This window comes from Plutella xylostella, chromosome 11, assembly GCF_932276165.1.
Source record: "Plutella xylostella chromosome 11, ilPluXylo3.1, whole genome shotgun sequence".
Lineage (NCBI taxonomy): Eukaryota > Metazoa > Arthropoda > Insecta > Lepidoptera > Plutellidae > Plutella > Plutella xylostella.
The window spans coordinates 1,057,367-1,085,010 of NC_063991.1; the positions used below are offsets into that span (position 1 = coordinate 1,057,367).

Consider the following 27,644-nt stretch of genomic DNA (forward strand, 5'->3'; position numbering starts at 1 on the left):
TGACAGATGAGCGTTAATGGACAACATTTCATTTTCTTTACCCTATATTTTTATTAGTTATTCGGAAAGTTTATAGAAAATTAGTGGACCCGTATTTTTTTATTTTGTATATAAATCAATTTTTGCATGTTATTTTTAACTTTAAAGTTAATCATTTTAAAACCGGAAGTGACGTCACATATTAGGCTCAATTTTTATTTTTGTCTATTGCCTGAGTTTCGAAAAAAAACATAAATGACACTGACAAGTGACATTTAAACTTTGTTTACATGCCAACCAACAAATGGGTCATTTTCAAATGACTTTGATATTTCTAATGATGGAAAGTAGGTAAACTTATCATGTAAAAAATAAGCAGAAGCATTTTTTCAGCTGTGTAGGCGGTGGCATGCTCTGGGACATATTATATAGAGGTCATCTCTTAATAATAAATAAAATAATAGTCAGAAAATGTCAGAACAGAATGAATGAAAATGACCCAAATAAACAACAACGTCACGATAAAACGTCAACGTCAATCAAAAATGAAAGTGACAGTTACTTTGTTTTTAAATCTATAGGCTTTGATCATTAAAATGCATCGCACCTGATGCATGACGTCATCAGCACTTTTTTACTATTTTATGATTTTCTCGAAAATGATACATCCAAAAAATACAAAAACATTTTTTTTGTGGTCTTTAGAGCTAAATCTCGAAATGGTTTTCGATTTGTAGCAGCTTTAGTTTTTTGAAATGTTGTCCATTAGCGATGATGTTTAAGTGCCAATTTCTCCATAGTCGGTTAGAGCATAACCAGGGAGTATGGTTGACTTTTGACACATCTGTCATGAATTTTATATGGAGGTGACGTTTAATTTATAAATTAATCCCTGTCGGTTAGATAACCGACTATGGAGAAATTGGCACTTAAGATTATTGATTGCTAATGTGTCGGTGGCTGAACGGTAGCTGTGTTGGGCTATAAATCTACCCCCTTATTCATAAAAAAGTTACTGAACGGATTAACTAATGAACTGTTCTGTCCCTCTCTGACAGAGAACAATTTGTTCTTTGACAGAGAGTGACAAAACAGTTCAATAGCTAATCCGTCCAGTAACTTTTTTATGAATAAGGGGGCTATAATACACATATGGCATGAAAACTTCGCAAGCAGGTTCTATGTACTTGAATTGCATTTTATGGAGACGAATTCGCCAAACCTGATTGACCAATTCAGGGCCTCAAGTCTGCTAATGGATGGCGGCTCAATGCTGTGTCGTCTGAATGGTTTTCCGACTTTAGGTATCTGTTTTCTCTTGGTTAGTGAATCCCAGTAGTGCAATATGAAACACTTAACACTAATTACTGTTTATTAACGTTAGTTCTTTAAAAAAGATGAAATAAATATTTCCTAAAACGCAGATAATGAATACCTACAGTGCGAAACCCATGCCGCCGACACACAACTGTGCCGCCATTCCTTAGCCGTCTTGGGGCCCAGGTCAAAGGCAGCCACTTGACACGCAGATTCATTGAGCTATCAATACACTACGAATTCGTTTTAAGGAATGGCCGTGGTGGCCTCCGTCAAGAATTCTAACTAACCAAACAATTAAAAAGTTCCAGCGACTTAGCACAATGCACGGCAAAGGCTTTAATGACGCGGGCTGTAAAATTTGAAACTAAAAAAAAAAAAAAAAACGCACTCACGCCTTGTACTAATGTACTCCCTTGCGGGGTAGGCAGAGGTGCATTGCTGCACCCACTTTTCGCCAGAGTGTTATGTTAGTCCCAATGTAATAGGGGGCGGGCCTATTGCCATTTTACGGGCATATCCAAGACCCGAGAACAAATATATGTGTTTAAACAAATATCTGCCCCAGCCGGGAATCGAACCCGGGACCATCGGCTCAGTAGTCAGGTCACTAACCACTACGCCATTCGGTCGTCTGAAAAATTTTAACTAATTATGATAAAAAAAAATGGGATATGGTTCGCAACCAATCACGTGACTACAAATGTGCTGCGAAAAGTGACTGACTACCCCTTCGGGGATTACAGTCGTGAGTGGATATTATGTACTAGGTTAGGTAGTCTGTCTGTCTGTCTGTTACTCTTTCACGCCAAAACTACTCAACGGATTTGAATGAAATTTGGTATACATACGGTCTAGACCCTGGGAAAGAACATAGGCTACTTTTTATCCCGGAATTCCCACGGGAAAACTTTTTAAGGCGAAGCGAAGCTCGCGGGAACAGCTAGTTTATAATATTAGTTAGGATGTAAATTGGGATTATTGGGGGTCGCCTTTTGTGAGTGGAACTTTTTCATTGCTTGCGCGTGTATCGTGAATAATATCCCTTCGGGAAGGATTTGGTCCAGCGACAAATGACCTTTTCTTGCCCTAAAATATTTTACTACAAGTCGTTTTGATAAAAGCTTTATATTCTACTAAGCTACAGTACGACTAAATGCTATTGAGGAACAGAAAATATATGTAGACGTGAACTGTCAGCTCATCCATACAAATAAATAAGCTTCTTGGAATTCTGTGAATATAATATACTAGCTGTTCCCGCGCGCTTCGCTTCGCCTTAAAAAGTTTTCCCGTGGGAATTCCGGGATAAAAAGTAGCCTATGTTCTTTCCCAGGGTCTAGACCGTATGTATACCAAATTTCATTCAAATCCGTTCAGTAGTTTTGACGTGAAAGAGTAACAGACAGACAGACAGACAGACACAGTTACTTTCGCATTTATAATATTAGTTAGGATCTTACAGACACACTGTAAGAAATGCAAAAAATCTAATGTGATTTGCCTGAAGCAAATTGTTGGGAGGGATAAATACTCAATCACGGTTGATTATTTAATTTATTTATTTATTATTCGTTTTAATGTGTGATAGTTAAGTACCTACTTCGTTTTAACGAAATATATTATGGCTCATCACTCATCATGGACCAATCATTTCACAAAAAGACATTCTGGCCTTTCACAATAGGTCAGGTAATCCAACTGCAAATCCACTGAACTTAGGGCTCTACAAGGGGCAACATCACTATCATATATCTGTCTAGTCTAATATAAAAAAACTGTTATTTTCAAAAAAGGCGACTTAGCTCAGAAAAATGCACATTAAGTATAATATTTAAATATGAGTCATATTACAACCCACATTAGGAAACTTGCAACCCAAAGTTTATCTTAACGAGGCGAGAAATTCACCGATCTTGGCATCGCGTCAAGAGTCAAGACGCTACAATGTTTAGATCTCAGATTCACAGGTTGTGATGCGCACGAGCAGAACAGCCCCCCTACTCTTGAAAGGCAATGTATTGCGTCTGTCTTGCGTTCTCAACATTAAATAAATCATAACTTCTTTCAAAATAAATTTTACAAAAAGTGAAAATACATAAATGTTCATTAAGATAAGGCATTTTTTTTAGAACCTATCAGTAAGAACAAAGTACCCAGAATGTACAATTTATTTTAGATTTCGGCCGAATAAGCTTTTTTTGGCCGTTTTGTAAGTTAACTTCTAAATTGTAGGCATTATATTTTTGTTTCTAGGTTCTCCAAATAGGCATTACCTAGCTGATCATATTTTAGTATTTTTACTTTTTGAAAAAACGCCTCTGATGAGGATTTATGTTTTTTTTTATGTCGGGAACGCAAGACAGACGCAATACATTGCCTTTCAAGAGTGGCACCACAATGTCGACCTTGAAGTGATTTAGCGAGCACACTTTATGACGCGACGCGGTATAGAAGTGACAGATTGTAGATAATTTCAAGAAAAATAAACAGGATAAGTGCGTGTCGGGCTTGCGCACTAAAGCTAAGCATCCACCTTTCGCAATCGTACGCATCGCATCAGTATTCTTTGTATAGAAACTCACACAAGTGCGTCTACCTCATCGGCATAGCCGACGACGCCGTTTCACCATACATTTATGGAAACCCGTTTGGTCCGATACACACGATGCCGCCGCCGCGCCGCCGCCGCGCATTCACACTGTAGATACGAGTCGCGCGAAGCTCGCCACCGCGCGCGTTCCCCTATCTCCCTGTCGTTGCATTCATTCCATTACATCCATCCATGAAGGGAGGGCAACGCGCGCGGTGGCGGCGCGGCGGCGGCGCGGTGGCGGGCTTAGAAGACTCGTATCTACAGTGTAAATGCGCGGCGGTGGCGCGGCGACGGCGCGGCGGCGGCATCGTGTGCAGGAGCCCTCGGTTCTCACACTGCCCGCATCACGCTGCATGACATAATACGTGAATGCTTGTCCTAACGTTGGTTGTAAGTTACCTATATATTAGTTAGTATAGAAAACACGCACAGTCCAACACACAGAAAACGCATGTACTTGCGTTCAATACGACCAGAAGGGCTAGCACAGGGCGCAAATAGGACGTGACAAAAGTTCTCCGTCACGCTCGCTCTTGAGGCTGCGCGATGTGAGTGAGCGCGATGCAAAACTCTTGTCACGTCTTAATTGCGCCCCGTGCTAGCCCTTCAAGTGTGAGAATCGCCTGTTAATTACCTACTATTTAATTTAAAGTATGTATTTTCTATAACGTCGGCAAAACCGTCTCATATTAATGTCTGTTACTTAGGTATTTATCATTTATCACCCAGTGGCTGTAGTTAATTAAATTTTAAATAAATAAATAACAGCTATTGATAGTATTGTTTCGGTCCCGTGGTAATTTTTTTACATTAATTACAACATTTTATCTAAATTACTAATAAAAAATTTGCTTGACACAATATTATTGGCCGATTGATATGACTGTGCAAAATAATGTAAGTACATGACATGCAAACAAGAAATTCCTTATCATTCATTACCAAGGAATCTATTAATCTAGTATGAATACACCTCTAGATTTTATAGTTGTACCAATGTATATACAATATTATGATAATTGATAAGATATGAATGCAAGCCAAGGCACTCCAAGGTTGAAATGGTATCCATAATGACAAGGAAAATGGCTATGGAATCAGCTATACATATTATGTAGAGATCTAAACCTGGGTGTCTTAAGCATTGTGCAAATATTCTATGCATCTTCCTATGGCCATTTACCAACAATATAACCTGTACCTATCAATTAGAGTCAACAATATTTGTGATTGTTATATAGTATACAAGATCACACTGATGACCCAACAGGAGGATAACCAACAAAACTGGATATTGCTATACACACGACCAACTACATGCCTATCCAACACATAATATAACAGTAGAGAGACATGCCAGCTCTCTGTCAAGAAGAAAAAGGGCCAGGCGGGGATATCTTGGGTGGATGTCTCTGAGCTGGCTGAGATTGTAAAGAGTGGTGGCATCACTTCGGCCCTTTTCCCCAGCAGAGACAAAGAAGTGAGATAACACCAAGAACTGTGCATTTACATCTCAACAGTCACAGAGACGCCCATAATAACGATAAATATGAGAGTGTGGAGTGAGTGAGGATATGACAGAGGATTGGGTAAAATGGTGTGACATGACGAACAAAGCCGACCCTAAATAAGGATAAGGCAAGGAAGAAGAAGAGTCACCGAGACGCCCAACACCTGATATCAATTCTAGATAAGCTACAAAGGTTATTGAAAGTCAACATTGTTTGTCAATATCATTACTGTGCTGGTATAACTGATAATAATAATAATATTAAACCAAACATCAACACGCATTGTACATAATACATAGCTTTACATATAACAGAAATGGGTCCAATGCGTACATATTTTTGACCTAATTCAAGGCAATAATATTTTTAGGTAAGTCTGTCGTTATTATAACTAGTCTTATCCCAGGAAATAAGGAATATAAAATCTATGGTCTTTAGTACAAATTGGCCAGCAGAACGTATAAGGTTAAGCTTTAAAATTGCATTTTGCTTGCACTCTTTTTGGTGATGTATGGTATGCAACAGGTTTCTGAAGGCTTGAATAGCATACCTGGTGTACAGTACCAATAGTAGTATTATGACATGAACATGCATGCATCTAGGCGGCTAAATTATAGTATTATCTGGATTACAGGACAATCATGTCTGATTATGTTTGTTCACAATACAAAGTCAAAATTTTCGTACAAATATAAAATTTTCTGATGAACGTCAATTTTTTACAATTACTCTCCGTTCGGATAAGGGGGGGCTCTTTCTGTCTAAGGAGAAGAACGGAGGCAAGAAACTCCTGAGCCATCTTTTCAAAAAAAGACTTAAAACTAGTTGGTATACAATACATATAAGCTTAATAATAATTATTATAATAATATGAGCAGAGCTAACAACACCCCGTCAGACCGATATAGGCCCTAAATTGCCACCAATACGTAGATTGGAGCCTAGGTATACTTTGTTATTGATAAGGTGTAAATATGCGATGGCGTCATCGCCTTAAAAAAATAAAAATAATGTAAGTTTAATAACAAGTGCTTACAAACCTGGTGTAAATGTGTGTATTGAGGTCGACTAAGAGCGAGAGGGGGATCTTGCAAAATCCTTGCTAAAAACTGACACGCTATCACTGCATGCCCAATTAAAAAACAACTTATTTTTCACTTCTGTTTTAGTCACAAAAGTAGCACTTAGCACTTTAGTTTTCACAAATATGCCACAATATGGGTCATGTGGTTTTAACAATTGATTCACGAGACACTTTAATTTTATAAATACAAATTGCGAAGCGAATTTAAATACGGTCAAACAATTTATCACCACCACGCTCGCTTTTGTAAAGTAAACTAAAAAAAACTTGCGCTGTACAGTAGTGATGTGCACAATCCCACTGACTTAAGAAGTAATCGATTATGATGTCAAAACATTTTGATTATGCATTACTAAATCGATTTTTCTAATAAATTTTATGTTATCGTCACATTTGTATAGGATTTAAAATAAAAATTATCGCATTGATTGGGTATACGAGGTGACGGTTAAAATCGACAAAGAAAAAGTTCATTCACGAGAATCTAAATAATATTTAACACAAAACTTATAACTAGATAACATTAAATATGCACTACTAACTAACTAAATTATTAAACTAAGTAGGTGAACATAAACAAAAAACGCTGAGAATTAAAATAATACAAAAGAAAATTACAATATCCCACGGTTACAAAAAATATAATCACCGTAGAAACAGTTTTAAAACGACAGTTAACGAATGTGTATCCCTTTGAATTTGAATGGAGTGAGCATCAAAAATTCGTCATGAAAAAAAAGGATGTTGGATATATTTTAATCTCACGATACTCGCTCAGCGATAATATTATTTGGATTTCCGCTGCCCGCTGACTTGTTTCTAATTCTCGCTATATCCGCTACATAGGTACCTACTCATTCAATTTCGGCGCGGCGGCGGTGGAACAACTGTTTAAGGCTTAGTAATATAAAATATAGAAAGATGTTGGCTCATCAATGTTAAATGTAATATTTTTTTCCTGAACCTCTAGTGTCCCACTGCTGGGCAAAGGTCTCTCCCTGAACTTTCCACTTATCCCTTTCTTGGGCCTGCTCACACCATTCCGTGCTAAAATTGTCCAGGTCGTCCCGCCATACGCAACACTGACCTGCGCTCCAAAACTCAAATAGCTGACGTGGGTGCCAAGACTGCTAAACTGAAGTGGGACTGGGGACAGCCGGAGAGGTGGGCAAAAAAGGCCACCCAATGGATACCTAACAACGGCCGCCGGCGCAGAGGCAGACCAAAAAGGAAATGTAATATTAATTCATTATAATAACTATATGCTTAATTAATAATTACCTACTATACATAGAATGTACCTACTTATAATTTTGTTGTATTACGTTTGAATTTGCCTGTGTACAAATTCGAGTTTAACCGTAACCCAACTAAGATCAAAAATTTTAATTCAGTGAAAAATAATATAAATCTTATTATTAACAGCCTTATACGTCATTGAACTCTGCAAATTGGTCAAACGCTATCCAAATAAATTTCGCCTTAGGACTCTGGGTGCCAGTAACCGTCTAAATGAGAAATTTAAGTATGATCTGGAGGTTCCTGCTAGTAGGACAGTCACATACTCACGCACAACGAAGATGGCAGCTATCAAAGTATTCAACAGTCTTCCAGATGAAATTAAGACTGACGGGTACTAAGTTCTTTACTAAATTAAAAGAGTTCCTCAATGTTATGTGTCCATATAGCCTCAATGAATTTTATGATTTCAAGCCTGCTGCTTAACATGAATTGAAATTAAATTTTGAAATGTTAAAAACTAATTCATTAAGTTCTTATTCTATTAATAAAATATAATAACTAACATAATTTTAATAATTTAATATTTTGCATGACATTTTACTAACTATATACATTTTGCTACACCCATTGGGTAAAATTGCATTGAAACTTTTTTATAAAATTATATATAATGTAAATCTATATTTTGAACATGTGATTTAAGGCAATAAAAAAAAATGAAATGAAAATTCGATACAAATAATATAATCGATAATTATTCAGGCTGGCCCATCACTAAAAGCTTCATTTCACAGAGCAAAATGTCAATGTCATCTGTCGATTTCATTTTAATCTGTGCGTTGATCAAGCACATGCACTACGGCTGTCATTATTCTGAGGTTTTTTGGTATAGGTAGCGGTCATCCTAACTAATATTATAAATGCGAAAGTCACTGTCTGACTCTCCTACTATAGAATTGATTTAATTTATCATATTAGGTTTTGTATTTATTTCAGACAACTAAAAAACTTTAATATCGCGATGTAGAATTTCATATTAATTGGCCTTGGTTCTATACAAGCTCTCTGTATTGCGCTTTTAGTGCCATCTGTTGGTTATATCCGGAACTGTCTGTCTGTCTGTCTGTCTGTTACTCTTTCACTCCAAAACTACTGAACGGATTTGAATGAAATTTGGTATACATATATATAACTATGGTCTAGTAGACCTTGAGAAAGAACATAGGCTACTTTTTATTGCGAAACGGAGGTTGTAAGGGGTTAAAAGGGGGGGGTTAAAAGTTGTATGCGAATACTTTTTGTCATTTTTGAGATAAAAACATTATATCTGTATTAAGACACTACATAATCACAAAAAATAATAATTAGCATTTAAAAAAAAATCTCAGTGTGGGGGTGTAATATAGGGGTTGAAAGTTTTATGGGTGTTGAGTTTTAGAAGTTTAATTTATATAGTAGCTATGTCCGCTCCTAGATGGCGTTGTCGGGTATTCGTATAGATCGCGATATGGTTTGATTTTAGCTGATGTACTTATAGTTTGTATGTATTTGCAGTAAGTTTTTAAGGTCCTCGAAAACAACCCAATATACGACTGTACTTTTCAAAACGAGGTTTCATTCATTGTCATTTGGTTCTTATGCGTCATTTTTGAAGATAAAACCATGAAACTTATTACGTACTAGGTGTTTTAGGAAAAATGTGCAGAGATTTTCTATACGGAATTCCCATGACTGACACGCACACGATATCAACGCACAGGCTAAACGTAGCGTAGGCACTTGAAATTTGGAAGGGACGTAGCTTAGGTACCGTATTTTCCCCCAAAAAACCAGAGTTAGCGGTTGAAATTCGGCATTAACTTAGGCTGTTTTTAACAGCATGCGGATTTGATCACGCACGCGGGATTTCCCCGCACGCGTTCATACAAGTATTCATTGTAACGCGTGGAATATGCACACGAGATGCGGGAAAATGGCGTGCTATCCCACGTGCGTGATGAAATCTGCATGCTGTTAAAACAGCCGTAAAACTTAGTTACAATAGGATATTGCAAGATACCTAGATGTTTTCAATCTAACATGTCTGCACACCTTAGTAAAGTTATGGTTTTGTTTTGAAAAATGGGAGTTAAAGTGAAAAAAAATAAGTAGTATGAAAAAACCAAAACTGCATAAGTTAGATGCTTGAAATTAAACATTTATAAATTACTATTCTGCCATTGCTATACAAGTCTTTGCTCAATGAAGTCATGAAAATCATTTTTAGTCAAGTATCTTCGTACTTATTTGTCAACTTTCATCTAATTTAATACCACCATGGCATGTTATTGGGTAGGTAGTTCGGGAGTCGTCCACGGCAAAATCATTTTAAGGCGAAGCGAAGCTCGCGGGCAACAGCTAGTGGAAGTAATAAAAGTTAAGTAGGTAGGTACCTACCTATTAATTCCATGGTAGCGGTCGATGGTAGGTAGGTACTCGATAGCTAGTCGATAAACTATTAGGTAGGTATTTCAATAAGTGGTAATTTTCAATAATCGTAACTATGTAATAATAGTTTTTAAAAATGGCACCCTTTCGGCTTTCTATGTCGCCAACTCGCCACCATTGTTGTGCCTCAGTGTTTGTTTAGTTAGCGAGATTCCTTCCGCCTTTTTTTCTACTTCGCTGCTTGTAGGTATTACATACCTTAGGGCGGCTTGCGTGACTTCCTATTTAAAGATATTTTAATTTTAGTTAGCTAAACGCATTTATCTCAATAAACGTATTTATACTAAACACAATTTGTATTGTCTTGCACGGCTCATTGGAAGTCGAAATTTAGCTAAACTTATTTAGCATGTGTTACGTTTCATTCTATGCATATTTTCATCTAAACATTTAAAAACACCTCGAAAAATTGCGTGAATAGAAACAAATGCCGCCAGAAATTAACTAGTGTATAAAGAGTGGCATAGCATGGAATCTTAGATTAACGACAACGACCTTCGAAGTGAGTTGATTTAGTTAGTACTTTTGCAATGAAACGAATAAATCTACGTATATATATATATATATATATATATATATATATATATATATATTACTAGCTGTGCCCGCGCGCTTCGCTTCGCCTTAAAAAGTTTTCCCGTGGGAATTCCGGGATAAAAAGTAGCCTATGTTCTTTCCCAGGGTCTATACCGTATGTATACCAAATTTCATTCAAATCCGTTCAGTAGTTTTGGCGTGAAAGAGTAACAGACAGACAGACAGACACAGTTACTTTCGCATTTATAATATAAAGTTAGGATTAGGATGTGTATCTTAAGTTAAGATTAACTTTTTTAATTAATGAAGTATGTATAATAGGTACTACAGGGCGTGATTGTTATGTATTAACACATGCTCCAGTCGTTTTAATTAAATTTTATTGACATCGCAATATTTGATTAAAATATTTCTAGATTAGCAATAGTTTTGTTTATGTTCTTGCAACTACATATTGATCAGGCGTCGTCGTAAGACGAAAATGAGACTGTGTATCATTGGCCTTATTCTTGTGTGTAAGTACCCAATATATGCCTATAAGATAAAATAAAATACTTAAAGTACCTATTAACAACTGTCAAAAAAGAGATGTAAAAGTGTGCATTTTATTTAACATAGCTGTTTCCGCGCGCTTCGCTTCGCCTAAAAAGTTTTCCCGTGGGAATTCCGGGATAAAAAGTAGCTTATGTTCTTTCCCAGGGTCTAGACCGTATGTATACCAAATTTCATTCAAATCCGTCCAGTAGTTTTGGCGTGAAAGAGTAACAGACAGACAGACAGACAGACAGACAGACAGACACAGTTACTTTCGCATTTATAATATTAGTTAGGATTAGGATTAGATAAAATGTAACATGGTTCTGTAATAAGTTAAAAGGCAAGTTAAGCAACTGTAGATGCCTAAGCTATTTATTTGTCCTCAGTATCTACTCTCAAGTTAACCTCAAGCTCACCTCCGCAAGATGTGCTAATAAAAGTAGAACAATTAAAACAGCAAATAAAAGAGAAACTGGCAAAATTACACGACTACCGACACCCGCCACCAACCCGGAACGAAGACAAAATTACCCCCATACTCAAGCAACCACCGAAAAAGCTCAAAATCAAAGCTATAAAACGATATAGAAAAAAAGCTATGGAAAAGTATCAAGATCACATGCGCAAAATCAAGCAACAACAAGCAGCTTTTGACAGCAAAGAGCCGAACACTACACCTGGCGTGAACAATCTTGACACTTTAAAATATAGAGAATTTAATATAACATCGACCATAGACAATGTTAATGACAAAATATTTCCTATTATTGCAAACACAACCAATGAATTGAATGTTCGTAAAATAGGAGGGCGTAGGTCTATAATGCACAACTATTATAGGCATTTAAATGAATTTAAGTGCAAGGAGAATAAATGGGTGTTGTGTCATGGACAAATTACGCCGTTTCTGATTGGACAAAAGAATGACACTGCTGAACATACGTATAAAACGGACCAGGATAATTATGTTTTTAAAAGGTAAGTTTGTACCTACTAGGGCTAGGGCATGCAATACCGCAATACCAGCATTGCGTAATACCGGGAACCCGGACAAAATCCATGCTTTTTTCAATACCGGTATTGAAGTAATACCGAAATCGGACATTTTTTAGGCTATAGGTAAATCAAGGGATTAACACGTTCACGGACAATCCGTCGAGAGCCGTAATTGAATGTGCTTGCAATATGACTACGCGCCTGTGGCCATCCAAGTTATATTGGTTGAAACGGACGATCCGTTAACAGCCGTTTCATTTCCATAGTAGGTGTGGGTCGTTATGTGATTTTCACGAAACGTAACGTAACCGGTGACGTCTAAGCCGTCACTAGTTTAGTAACTAGCTATTTTTGTAACTACCTATTTCTTCAACCGGTGATTTTAGATACAAGTTATTTTACCGAAGTATTACTATAATGACACGAAAATATTGCATTTACTACGTTACTTATTCCTGGTGTTCGTCAAAGTAGTTTTGTAACTATGCAGTTAGGTACATACAAAATAATGGGGTGGATAAATCGAAATTTAAATCTGTAAATATCTCGGCAATCGTAAGGTGTTTTGGGGAGTTATTTAGGGGGAGTTTTTTTAGGTATGTTTTTGTATGAGGGCAGAGGTATAATTTTGGGGAAATTTCAATCTGTAAATATCTCGGCAATCGTAAGGTGTTTTGGGGAGTTGTTTTAAGTATGTCTTTGTATGAGGGCAGAGGTATATTTTTGTGAAAAATAAAATTCTGTCAGTTAAATTTGTGTAATAAACACAAAATAACGCTTCCAACTTAACTATTTCCTGTCACTTTTTTATTCAGTCTACAAATGTTTTGTCGTTTTTACAATAATCACTAGATTACAAAAGTCACTAGGTTGTCGTATTGTAAATAATGACATGAAATAAAGCTAGTTTACAAAAAACACTAGGTTACAAAAATCACTAGGTTACAAAAATAACTAGTTTGTCGTATATCTAGAAATTGGTTATTCGGTTACATGTCCCGTAGCCAGTTATTGTAAATAGTGACGTGAAATAACGCCCATACCTATTCCATAGTCTTAACATGGTTAGATGTCGTATTGTGCTAATTCATTTGTTTCTAGGTGTCATAACAAAGAAGTTGTGGGGGGTTCTTTTGCACACACATAAGTGAACTTTATAGTGACATACCGCCTGTAGCCGTAACCGTTACAAATACAAATAACCTTCCAGAATTTTAGTGTCACGGCGCGCGCGTCGCGGAAATATTGTGTGGAACGAGTGGTGAGCTAGTAATTTTGTGGCAAACTACGAGGTAAATAAATGATGAATCCACAAACATTATACTGATTTGCATATAGGATACCTAACTATTCGATTTAAATAGTATAATTACTTAAATATAACATAGAAAAGTGAGTATATAACTGATATATCAGAAACGAGAATAATGAGAGTTTTGTCGATGTATCCCTTTGTATACTCTTAGTACATCAGCTTTATTTTTTGTAAATGGCATGCAGAATTTTGAAGAGGATTCGGACCTAGAGAACAACTGGCGGTAACGCCTGTAGCCGTAGATGTCACTATACACCTTGTTTTTTTTGCATGATGTGGCGAACCGCTTGTTGACGATACCGTCTATGGCCGTAACTGTCATATTACGTACATATAATATATTGCAATATGGCAATACGTTTCAAGGCGGAACGATAAAATATATGGGATTTTTAGGTGTCATATCAAAATATTTTCCAGTCATCAATTGTCCGTGAACGTGTTAAGATATAGTTACCCTTGTGCTCCTTTAAACTATGAAAGTGCACTTGTTTTCAACCGTTACATGGGGTTTTTGGCCTTTTCTAAAATTTTAACTGTAATACTCAATTCTCGTAAAAAATATTACATAATACAGAATTTGGTTGCTTTTTCTTATTGTATTTTGCCCTATGCGAACTTTAAACAAAATATATGCCACTAGCTGTTCCCGCGAGCTTCGCTTCGCCTTAAAAAGTTTTCCCGTGGGCATTCCGGGATAAAAAGTAGCCTATGTTCTTTCCCAGGGTCTATACCTAGTTTTGGCGTGAAAGAGTAACAGCCAGACAGACAGACAGACAGACAGACAGACAGACAGACAGACAGACACAGTTACTTTCGCATTATAAATAATATATATAAATAAATATAAATAATAAATAAAATATATAAATATATATATGCTTGTAACTTTTTAGCAGTTTTGCATATTTTTATTCGATAGAGATGACTTTTTGCGGATAAAACATTTTATTTCATATCCGTAAGCCGTTTGAATCTCGAGATATGAATTTTTAAGAAAACTAAGGATCTAAAACTTTAAAATGGCCGCCATTTCTAGAATATTGAGATTTGACCCCACATATGGGGGTGTTTTCTCGATGAAATCACTCGTTGAATACACCCTTAAAGTTTGTCGGGTTCGAAAAAAAACACCTAATACCGGTATTAATACCGGGAACACCACAAATTAACTCAATACCGGGATCCCGGTATTGAGTTCTAATACCGGTATTGAAAATATTACCTGTATTGCATGCCCTAGTACCTACCTACTTAAATTAAATGTGTAATGACCCAACCAACAACGTTGAGACCCCCAGATATTAAACACTGAAAGTCGCATAACTTTTGCACGGCTAAGCCGATTTTCATAAAATATGGCTAAGAACACTCGGAGTAACATAATTATTATTCTTATTTGTATATTGTATTTAATCCTGAATTTATGTATTGATTTGATTTATGATAAATTGTATGTTAATTTTTGTGCGTACTGGTGTATTGCTTTTAATGTTAATTTTATTACATGTACTGAATATGGATCAAGTTATCTGAAATAAATGAATTTAATTTTAATTTTAATTATCTATGATCCGAAAAAAATAAACGAAAATCGGTTCAGCCGTTCGGGAGCTACGCTAGTAAGAATGATACACACATACACACACACACACACACACACACAGATACAGAAACCCTAAACTTATAATAGGCGATTGTCCCGCCAATAGAACGATACGTCACTTAATCGCGAGACATTCGACTGTTGATGAACCGTTCAGAATCTGAGATACAAAAACAAATTTTACCTACACAGTGATGTCGATTCTAAAGGCAGAAATTCTAATTTTAACGCTGTCAAACAAAAAAATAGTATAAATGATTTCAATGAACAGTCATAGAGTCGAATTTTAAACAAAGAATTTAAAGTTTTGACAGCATTGAAATTAGAATTTTCGCTCTCAGAATAGACATCAGTATAGTACGAGTATATAATATATGCACTCACGACTGTAATCCCCGAAAGGGGTAGTCACGACTAGTCAGAGGTGGCTCACAAGCGAGCCACCCACTTTTCGCAGCACATTTGTACTCACGTGATAGGTTGCGAACCATATCGCCGTTTTGGAATAAGTACAATGCACTTAGAATACACAACTAGAATCTAGATCAAGAATCTAGACGTGCAGGTTTCCTCACGATGTATTCCATCACCGTAAGAGCATGTGGTATTATTGTACTGAAACTCCTTAATTGAAAACACAATTGAAAGAATTCATGACACAGGCCAGGATTTGAACCCACGGCCTCTGGTTTGTTTAAAATTACAGGATTATGTTACTACTGACGCTGTCCGTAGAAGCTGAGACAAAAGACGAGCGAGCCGCCGTTCTGATCCAGATCAGCAAGGTCAATCTGAAGCTGTTCCTGTGGGACTTCAAGTCTATATCGTTATTGCTGTCGAAGCTGATTACAAGTAAGTAATCCTAACTATCCTAATCCTAACTAATATTATAAATGCGAAAGTAACTGTGTCTGTCTGTCTGTCTGTCTGTTACTCTTTCACGCCAAAACTACTGAACGGATTTGGATGATATTTGGTATACATATGGTCTAGACCCTGAGAAAGAACATAGGCTACTTTTTATCCCGGAATTCCCACGGGAAAACTTTTTAAGGCGAAGCGAAGCTCGCGGGAACAGCTAGTAGAATATATCTTTATTGAACACCACAAATTAAAACATTTTGTATGTTTGTGTTTGATATAAACTAGAAACAATGAACAGTAGGCGGCCTTATCGCTAAGAGCGATCTCTTACAGGCAACCTTAAGTAGTAGGTAAGTAGAAAAGTGTTGAAGTTTACACCAATTACTAGTTTCTCACTTGAATTCAGCCAATCATAACACTACCGGTAGGTAGGTATAGTATAAGTAAACATATGTAAGTAATTAGTAGTACTTACTTATTATATTTATTTACATACATACATCGCAACTGAACTACATACATCGCATCGTAACTGATCGCTGAGGTTAAGCAACAACTGACACGGTCAGCCATTGGATGGGTGACCAATTTCAAGTGGTGCTTTTCTGGACGCTTCCGTGCTTCGGACGGCACGTTAAGCCGTGGGTCCCGGTTGCTGCTTCGGCAGCAGTCGTTAAGCCTAGTCAGAGGCCTTCGGGCGGTTTGAAAACATCTGACAGTCGGGTTGCCCACATACCCGACAACTCTCTCAGCACAAGCTTGCTTGTGTTGGGGTCCACCAACCCGCACTAGGCCAGCGTGGTGGACTAGGCCTAAACCCTTCCTTCATTGAAAGGAGACCCGTGCCCCAGCAGTGGGGACGCAATGGGTCGTGATGACATACATACATATACATATACATATGCACTCACGACTGTAATCCCCGAAGGGGTAGTCAGAGGTGGCTCAAAATCAAGCCACCCACTTTTCGCAGCACATTTGTACTCACGTGATAGGTTGCGAACCATATCGCCGTTTTAGAATAAGTACAATGCACTTAGGATTACACATCTAGAATCTAGATGTGCAGGTTTCCTCACGATGTTTTCCATCACCGTATATTTATTTACTTACCCCCTTATTCATAAAAAAGTTAAAGGATAGGATAGGAGAGGCTTTAGCTATTGAACTTACTATTGACTATTGTCTATACTCTATAGTATGGTATGCCTATAGTAGGTGTGTAAGTAGGGTACACTACATAATTCCGAATTACTTTTTTACGAATATGAAAATAACGATTTTTAAAATTTCGAATTTCATAGTTCCGAATAATTCACAATCCCGAATTTTAAGTTTCCGAATAACGAAAATCACGAATAGTTTATAAACGAAATTTCAAACAACACATTTATTAAAATGACGAAAGTCAATTTTCCGAATATTATTATTACGATGTTTGAAAAGTACGATTTTTTATTATATCGAATTGTTAAAATTACGAATCCCGAAGTTTTAATATTCCGAAAATACAAATTCCCGAATGTTTCTTAGTTAACAAGAAATGGTTATATGAATAATGCAGCATAATGCGTATAAAAACAATATTTTTTAAGCTATGTTATGTGAAACGCTCCGCTCCGCTTCGCTGCGCTCCGCTTTGTTTTTCGATATCTATGTGCACCTAACACGCTCCTCCTCGCTTTGCTCGTCGTCGCACCTATCTTTAGGTTTAGGTCCTAAGGTTTTTAAGTTTAAACACCTTAAAAATCCTAGCAATTGTTTTGCTCTAAATTTGAAACGCTCCGCTCCGCTTCGCTGCGCTCCGCTTTGTTTTTCGATATCTATGTGCACCTAACACGCTCCTCCTCGCTTTGCTCGTCGTCGCACCTATCTTTAGGTTTAGGTCCTAAGGTTTTTAAGTTTAAACACCATAAAAATCCTAGCAATTGTTTTGCTCTAAATTTGAAACGCTCCGCTTTGTTTTTCGATATCTATGTGCACCTAACACGCTCCTCCTCGCTTTGCTCGTCGTCGCATCTATCTTTAGGTTTAGGTCCTAAGGTTTTTAAGTTTAAACACCATAAAAATCCTAGCAATTGTTTTGCTCTATATTTGAAACGCTCCGCTCCGCTTCGCTGCGCTCCGCTTTGTTTTTCGATATCTATGTGCACCTAACACGCTCCTCCTCGCTTTGCTCGTCGTCGCACCTATCTTTTGGTTTTGGTTCTAATGTTTAAAGAAGTTTATGTTTTTTTGTCAAAATCACGAATTATCATATTTCCGATCGGGATTTGACTTTTTCGTGATTATAATAAATCGGTATTTTATTTTTCGTATATTAAAGTAATCGTATTTTTTAACATTCGTATATTTAACAATCGTAATAACAATATTCGTGATTATAATATTCGAAATTATAATTTTCGTGAATATTATAATTCGGTATTTAAAAAAATCGGTATTGCAATTTTTCGTAAATTACATATTCGGGGTTATCAAATTCGGAAAAAAGTTTTTCGGAATATTTGGGTGTTCCCGTGTAAGTAGTATACCTTGCCCCTCCCCTAAACTCCCATTAAATTACATAGGTATGTAAAAATTGTCTCTTCCATCCAAAGGTTTTCTGGTAGAGATTGCTTTAAGCAGGAAGGCCGCCTTTTTGTACAATTTTATTTTTAAGTATAAGTACGTACTGGCAAGCTCAGCGTTGGGCGGGCCCCCCGCGAGATGGACGGACGATATCGCACCTTTAGTACAATAGTGACCTAACTCAACATTTTGGGATTTTGACTTTTTGAGCTGGGCCGACCTAAAACTCACAGCTCAACAAAATGGCTGTCTATCTACCAAATTCCATAAACATGAAATATAAAAGTTAGACACCAGATGCAAAAAAGTGAAAAATCACACATCCATTTTAGTTTCCCCATAAAGTCGGTTTTTTGAGTTAGGTCATTATTGTACTAAAGGTGCGATATAGTCAAGTCCGCGAGGAAGCACTGGATGCGGGCCGCCTCCGATCGGACAAGGTGGAAATCATTGGGGGAGGCCTATGTTCAGCAGTGGACGTCCTATGGCTGAGATGATGATGATGATGATAAGTTGTATTTTTGTAATGGTGCAAAATACCTAAAGAGTATTCTAATTGTATAATAATTACTCACGTATTGTTTTGTTCTAGCTATAGCTAATATCGGTATGTACCTCACCTACATACACAACGGTCCAGCAGCTCACAATATATAGCCATGGAGAGTCACTAGCTTTACGAAAACCTAGGCCACCAGTAAGTAGCATCGAAGTAGAAAAAAGGCGGAAGGAATCTCGCTTACTTAAAACACTGAGGCACCATAATGGCGGCGACATGAGAATGTGTGCGTGCGTAGGTGCGAAGTGATTGACTGACTTACTCTGAGTGAGATTTGAAATTGGGCCGATTTTTCTTTCTATCCATGTACCCACTAGGGCATGCAATACCGGAACAATTTTCAATACCGGTATTGAGTTCCGGTATTAAAACTCAATACCGGGATCCCGGTATTAATACCGGTATTAGACTTCCTTGTAATAAATGGCATATACTGTGTTTAAAGGTCGTATACATCAAAATAAAACAAGAAAATGCAATCATATTCTGTATTTTGTTGTAGATTTTTACGAGAATTAAGTTTTAGAGTTTAAATTTTAGAATAAATTATTTTTTTACATCCGGTGCCGGTTTACGCATGGTCAACAGTAGATTTCTAGCAGCCAAAAACTACATTAAACGGTTGGGAACAAGTGCGCTTTCACAGTATATAGGAACACAAGGCTAACTAAATCTTAATCGCTTTATTTATAGCCTAAAAAAGTCAGAGTCCGGTATTACTTCAATACCGGTATTAACTTTCAATACCGGTATTGAAAAAAGCGGGAATTTTGTCCGGGATCCCGGTATTACGGATACCGGTATTGCGGTATTGCATGCCCTAGTACCCACTTACATACATACATAAATATACTCACGCCTGTCTCCCTGAGGGGTAGGCAGAGACTATGGATCTCCACGTACCACGATCCTGACATACTTCTTTCGCTTCCATTAGTCTCTTCATACACGCACGTCGGTTTCAGAAACTCCTTATTTGGCTCTTCTTGAGTATGTCGCCTATCTGGTCGACATACTTTCGCCTAGGACGTCCTCTACCGACACAACCATTCCTCTCCGCACAATAAATCTCTTTCGTCAGTCTTCTTTCATCCATCCTTTTAATGTGACCAAGCCATCTAAAGGGAATGCACTTTTCAATTACTTTTGGTCACTACATCTTACCTACTTACTTACTATTTCTTTTCTTACCAACTTTATGACGGTCGTGTAACGTGTAAATGCAGTCCGTCTAGTCTAGTCTATACAGGTTTTGCAATTATTGAAAACTATAAAAGTTTACGTTTTCTTCTGTCTTCTGCATACATTATCTGTCAAAACTTGCATGATAGTTTCCGCTAGAGGCGCCACTTGTATGGGAGAAAACGTAAACTTTTATAGTTTCCGACAATCTAACAAACCTGTAACTACTAGACCTGCAGAACTAAACTAAATGATTATTTATTTTTTCTCTGAGGTGCAATTTCACCAAACGCTAAACGTATTTAGTAGCCTGTCAAACGTCTGTCAGTACAAAATGTATTTAAAATTTGATTTAAATACAATTTTAAACACCATTGACCCAACAATATTTCAGAGAACGGCAAGCACACATGGAAAAACCTGAAGACAGCTGTAAAGTATTTATTCAAGAAGTGGGATATGAACCTCAACGACACTTCGACTCTGATGAAAAATACCAAAATATACAGACCTCCCTGTGTGATAGAAGGATTTCAAGGTATTTATTTATTTACTAGCTGTTCCCGCGAGCTTCGCTTCGCCTTAAGAGGAGAGTATACCTTCGCGATTCTAGCGAAACAGGTATTTAGGAAAAGATTTGTTATCACTTGCGCTCTCATGCCCCGGGAACGGGTGCGATAGAGATGCACTGCAGTACGCGACTGACAATAGGTACTTTTCATAATGAAATTCTAGTTTCGGGAGAAAACGTTTTAAACTAACTAAATATCAACCAATCTTTTAGATTTTGGTGTCAATCGCTTCAGCATAATATATTCTAGGTTTATAGGTTTCGCTTTTTAAAAAAAAATACATTGTTATTGTTCAACCAACGGCTTGATTCAACACACAAAAATTACGTTATTTGAGGTGCCTATAACTTTGAACCTATAAAAAATTTCGAAAAAAGAAAAAGCTATAAACCTAGTTATTCCTTGTGTCAATAACATACAAAAAAATCATGAAGATTGGATAATATTTAGAGGTAGTAAAACGTTTTCTCTTTTTGTATGGACGAGCAAGTGCTATACTCTCCTCTTAAAAAGTTTTCCCGTGGGAATTCCGGGATAAAATGTAGCCTATGTTCTTTCGCAGGGTCTAGACCATATGTATACCAAATTTCATTCAAATCCGGACTGGACAGTAGTTTTGGCGTGAAAGAGTAACAGACAGACAGACAGACACAGTTACTTTCGCATTTATAATATTAAGTTAGGTTAGGATTTATACTTTTATTGCACAATTTACAAAAGTAGATGTAGGTACCATCGGGTGGACTTAATGCTAAGAGCATTCTCTACCAGTCAACCTGCAGGAGGTTCAGGAGCAGAAAGTAGAGAAGTAATAAGGTACCTACTGAATCATCATATTCATCATCAGCGTATAGCAGCACGTCAATGGATGCGATCTACAGGGTGTTGCAAAAAAGGTATACTATGGCGAAACGTACATGTGCCGCGAATTTTGAAATTCTGAAACAAAAAAAAAAAACACAAAACACGCACTCATGCCTTGTACTAATGTACTCCCTTGCGGGGTAGGCAGATGTGCATTGCTGCACCCACTTTTCGCCAGAGTGTATGTTAGTCCCAATGTAATAGGGGGCGGGCCTATTGCCATTTTACGGGCACATCCAAGACCCGAGAACAAATATCTGTGTTTAAACAAATATCTGCCCCAGCCGGGAATCGAACCCGGGACCATCGGCTCAGTAGTCAGGGTCACTAACCACTACGCCATTCGGTCGTCATAAATAACATGCTGAACATGTAGGTTTCGGCTTAGTATACCCTTTTTGCAACACCCTGTATAGATTACCGCATCCAATCACAACCAGACTCTTTCGCAAGAACTCCCATCTGGCCGGTGGGCGTAATACACTTACGTTTGCCTAGTTCAGACTAAGGCCTGGGTCTCCTATTTACGCCGCAGGTCGAGTCCAGCGTCACGCCGTAGGCCGCGTCACGATGCTCACTATAGAAATGTACTGATGCGGTCTCCCTCACACGCCGACGTTTGGCGCGTAGACGTAGTGAGCATCGTGACGCAGCCCACGGCGTGCCGCTGGACGCGACCTGCGGCATAAATAGGAGACCCGGGCCTAAGGGGCATGAATTTTCATCGTGAACGTGAAGTAGATCGAGTAATTATGTATGAAAATATGAACAGCGCCCCTGGCGGTCGGTAGCAGAACTAAAATTTCCCTACAAAATTCATCGTGTAATTTCACGTCACGTTCACGATGAAAACTCATGCTAAGGGATCTGAACACCGGTTATCGGTTCTTCTAAATAGTTATGTCTATTAATATTGCACGGTGCACATTATTGTCAAAAGCAAAGCGGAGCGGAGCGTTTCCCACATAGCGGCAAGGCCCCAGTTTTCGCTATGTAGGGAGACGCTCCATCAAAGTTAAAGCCAAACGAATATTATTACTTTGTATAACATATGCCATAGCATTATTAGGCTATTCAAGATTTGGCTATAACATTATTAGGCTAAACAAGATTATGCGAAATAACTTTTTACTAAAAGAGGTTTATGCCATACGATTTTCGGCGAAACGAGATTTTGACCAAACGATACTATGCAATATGAGATTAGGCAAATAAATCTTAAGCCAAAAAGGTAGAACCATTTGGTATACATATGGTCTAGACCCCGAGAAAGAACATAGGCAACTTTTTATTCCGGAATTCCCACGGGAAAACTTTTTAAAGCGAAGCGAAGCTCGCGGGAACAGCTAGTATTTTGTAAATTTTGAGCTGTACCAAACACACTGTCACATTCCAGGTTCAACCAGGGTCCCTACTACTATAAACGACCTTAGCTACGAAACGACCACCGAGGATGCTAGAACCGAAGAAGACACAGCCTGTCTGAAAGACGTAGAGAGTTTCGAAAAAGGTAACAATATGGCGTTTAAAGTCAGCGTCTATAGTACCCATAGTATTATCAACAACAGGAGTCATACCAAAACAGTTACACCAATCATTAAAATCTTTAGATTTTCCTGCACATACCTACACCATCTTACAAAAAGCAGCCATATTGAATACATGCAGAATAGTTCGCAAGTTCCCGCAAACCGACCAGCCATCTCAAAGACAAACATCGACAACGGCAACGGCAACGGCAACGGCAACGGCAACGGCAACGGCAACGTTAGAGAATGATGCTCACTTGGCCAGGGCGTGTGCATCATCAATCACCGGTTCTTATACAGGGTGTTGCAAAATTGATATACTAAGCCGAAACCTACACGTGCAGCATGTTATATCTAAGCCAAAAACTATTTTTTTTCGCGAATTTTCAAATTCTGATTTCAGTTTCGGGCTTAGATATAACATGCTGCACATGTAGGTTTCGGCTTAGTATACCCTTTTTGCAACACCCTGTAGAAGAAACCGAGCTGAAATAATTCAGAAAATAATAATATGTGGGGCCATCGCACACACAGCCATCCGACCCCAAGCTAGGCAGAGCCTGTGTTATGGGTATCGGACAGCTGATATATCTACACAAATACATAGATAGATACATATTAAATATAAATATCAACACCCAAGACCTGGGTACAAATATCTGTCTTTAAACAAATATCTGTCCCAGCCGGGAATCGAACCCGGGACCTTCGGCATAGCAGTCAGGGTCACTAACCACTACGCCATTCGACCGTCCGCAGGTAAAAAGAGGTACCCTAAAGAGGAACACTGTGATAAGAACAAGAGGAAAGAAGAATTGCTACGAGCTCAGGAGTACCTGGATGAAGATGACAGTGAGGAGGGAATATCTCTGGATATAGAGTAACCTCTAAAGTCTGTTTTTTTATGGCAGATAGGGTAGATAATAAGATAAGATAAGATACATTTATTAAATTTTCCCAAAAATCATACAAATTATAACTATTCTAAGGGCGTCTTGCAAATTAAATCTATAACCTCTTGCTCTGACATTATACTGTCAGAGCAAGAGACAAACTATTTAATTTTATTTAACTTTGTTGTGCAAGACGCCCTAAATATGTTAAACTTAAATTAAAAACTTGGCCGGTAAACGGTGGCCAGTTACATTAATTGGTAAACATTAATGTAACTGGCCACCCACAATAACTGGCCACACGGATTTTTATGCGCCTAAAATAAGATACACGATGACCACACGCCATCTGTTATTGCTTGACACTAACCATTAGTATGTAGTCGTTCATTTTAGTTCTCACTTATTCCGCTTGAAGGATTGGTCTTCAAAATACCTACTAAATTTACAGATCCTGAACGGTACACCGACAGTCGATTGTCCCGAGATAATCTCGGGACAAGGCAATTAATTGCGGGTTGTTAAATGATGATGAACCGTTCAGAATCTGTCAATTTAGTATCTAAGATTAAAAAACAGACTTTCGAGGGTTACTCTATACTGACGAAAAACGAACGAATAAATATGTGGGGACATCTCACACACGGCCATCCGGCGGCCGGCCGCAAGCTAGGCAGAACCTGTGTTATGGGTGTCGGACAGCTGATATATCTACACAAATACATAGATAAATAGATACTAAATACAGGGTGACTTTTTAGTCACTAACGAAATTTTTTCCATGAGTTAGGTATGTACAATAGAGTCGATTTCAATGAAAAAATTAGTAGGTAAATTTTTCATGATTTATTTTTTTTGTATCCCGAAATATTGGTAAAATATGGTCACTGAGTCACTGAGCAATAAATGTTAAAAGCGATAGGTTTCTCACGAAACAAACAAAGCCGAAATTAGACCTTATTGCCGCCATAAACCAATAAACTCTCGTTTAGCGTGAGAAAGGGGCGGAGCTTCATTTTGCAAAGGATGCCGCCGCTAATGGGTAATGCGTCATCGATCTGACGTCAGTCGCCTGCGCACCGCCGCGTCACACGTGTCTGTTTACTCAAAAACCCTTTTTCTTTCGATGCGCGCGCACCCCGGCCCCGGGCCGACTTGTGTTGTGTTTGTGTGTGTGTGCTTAATGTATTCTAACCAAGAGTAGGAGTAGGTATGTCGAAGAGTCCCAAAATCTCGCAGACCTCAGAAATAAGATAATTGTCGCTTTCGAGGAAGTGAAAAATTACATTGTGGTGTTAAATAAATTAAAATACAATGAGTTGAAAGTGTTGTGACGTGCCAGACTTTGTGTAGATGTGTAGAAGGGACTCCACTTCGAACAATTTGATACTTCATCAATTGTTCATCACTTACAGTGATTGAGGAAGTGTGTGCTAATTACGGTGTTGCGGTAAGGTCCCCTTGGATTTGGATTTTTTATTGCAATTTGACGGTTCTAACTCTAACCCCTTGAAAGTATGGGGAAAATCATTGAGCAACTTATGAATTTATTTGAAACTAGCTGTTCCCGCGAGCTTGGCTTCGCCTTAAATAGTTTTCGTGTGGGAATTCCGCGATAAAAAGTAGCCTATGTTCTTTTTCAAGGACGAGACCATCTGTATACCAAATTTCATTCAAATCCGTTCAGTAGTTTTGGGCGTGAAAGAGTAACAGACAGACAGACACAATTACTTTCGCTTAGTTAGGATTCGCGGGCAAGTGGGCGTGGCCAGACGCGCTACTCGCGCTACTCGCGCACGGTGACCATGAGTCTTGGTTTTCTGGAGAAAACTTTGTGTGCCAATATCTTATAATTTTAGTACTGAAAGGTACTGAAAGAAAATACACGTAAGTTATATTTTTAACCAAGGAATGTTGTATTACAATTTCGTTACTGACTAAAAAGTCACCCTGTATAAATATCAACACCCAAGACCCGAGTACAAATATCTGTCTTTAAACAAATATCTGCCCCAGCCGGGAATCGAACCCGGGACCTTCGGCATATAACGAGAATAACGAGATAGCGTACCAAAACTTTGTTTTTCGTTATATAAGAGTGACCCCCTGCCCGGCTGCACGGATCGGTTATCGACGTCGATAAACGTCCCTCCCTATATCGCGATAAATCAGCGATATGATTGGCGCAGCGTGCATTAACCGAGTTTATCTACGTCGGTAAAGATTATATGTACTTATTAATATTCTACTAGTTATTTAGTAAATCATAACAGTTGCATAAAATAAACAGTATACATAAGTAAAAAAATCTACCTACAGACAATCTTCGTAGTACTTACCTATTATAATTTTATTTCTTTTCAACCCTTGTGAAAAAGAGGGGTGTTATAAGTTTACCGTGACTGTATGTGTGTGAGTATCTGTATGTCAAAATAAGGTGCCAATATTTCAGTCACTAGATTATTTATTTATTTAACTCTTTATTGTACAAATAAATAAAAGTAGAAAGGGTGGACTTAATGCTAAAAGCATTTTCTGCCAGTCAACCCGCAGGAGGTAGGTTAGGTATTATCGTCACAAATATACGTAATCATAGTTTCTAACTAAAGCGAAGCCAGGTTCACTAATAATACACTCAGCTTCAATGACGCTAATTATACAGGGTGTTGCAAAAAGGGTATACTAAGCCGAATCCTACATGTACAGCATGGTATATCTAAGCCCAAAACTGAACGAACTTTTTTTTCGCGAATTTTGAAGTTCTGATTTCAGTTTCGGGCTTAGATATACCATGCTGCACATGTAGGTTTAGGCTTAGTATACCCTTTTTGCAACACCCTGTAGTTTACTTGATAAGTCACTAAATATACCTTTCAGAGGATAGAGCTATTACGTTTCAGAGAACTAACTGCAGGAGCCTTAGATAAACAACTGAACTAGATGGAGTGTCAGCGCAAATAAGAAACGACAAATAACACCCCACTTCTACCACTGAGGCCTTATTTAGAATTAGTTTGGTTAGAAGATTATTTAAGAATGGTGGTAGCTCAGCCGGGTAAGCGCCCGCTTCTCACGCCAGAGATGCGGGTTCGAATCCCGGCGCTGACATGTACGTACCAATGAGTTTCTTTTAACTTAAGTTCAATGTATACCATTATTATTAAATTCTTTATTGCACAAAGTAAATTGGTACAAAGGCGAACTTAATGCTAGCAAATAAAAATAAAATACCTAATAATATAAAATACTTTTAGGGCCTGAAAATATTCTACCCTTAATAAACAGGAGTTTATCAAAGGTAGAATATTTCTTTTAGTTCGCTGCCGTCGCCCGGGATGGTTCCGAGGAGGCTGGCAGCGTTCCCTCTCTGTATAGCCAGGCTGATGCGCTGGCTGAGATAGCT

At 37.9% G+C, this 27,644-nt stretch overlaps 2 protein-coding genes across 2 annotated transcripts in view; one reads left to right on the forward strand and one right to left on the reverse strand.

The window, feature by feature from the left end:
- Positions 1 to 6,757, reverse strand: part of LOC105385029 — a 35,131-nt gene extending 28,374 nt beyond the window's left edge. Inside the window, exon 1 of the mRNA XM_048623855.1 lies at positions 6,444 to 6,757. The gene's annotated coding sequence lies outside the window, so the exon portion shown is untranslated. The remainder of the gene's footprint in view (positions 1 to 6,443) is intronic.
- Positions 6,758 to 11,076: 4,319 nt separating this feature from the next.
- On the forward strand, positions 11,077 to 24,324 carry LOC105385053. The gene is made up of 6 exons (XM_038116112.2): positions 11,077 to 11,268; positions 11,677 to 12,268; positions 15,914 to 16,059; positions 20,778 to 20,921; positions 23,216 to 23,329; positions 24,108 to 24,324. The coding sequence occupies exons 1-6, from the start codon at positions 11,235 to 11,237 to the stop codon at positions 24,230 to 24,232; spliced, it is 1,155 nt and encodes a 384-aa protein (XP_037972040.2). The 5' UTR covers positions 11,077 to 11,234; the 3' UTR covers positions 24,233 to 24,324.
- The last annotated feature ends 3,320 nt before the right edge of the window (positions 24,325 to 27,644 follow it).

Bases quoted from the DNA above. Each gene is read 5' to 3' on its own strand.
- LOC105385053 (XM_038116112.2), top strand. From the start codon at position 11,235: ATGAGACTGTGTATCATTGGCCTTATTCTTGTGT. The intron at 11,269-11,676 runs GTAAGTACCCAA...ATTTGTCCTCAG, and splicing joins CATTGGCCTTATTCTTGTGT to TATCTACTCTCAAGTTAACC. The intron at 16,060-20,777 runs GTAAGTAATCCT...ACAATATTTCAG, and splicing joins GCTGTCGAAGCTGATTACAA to AGAACGGCAAGCACACATGG.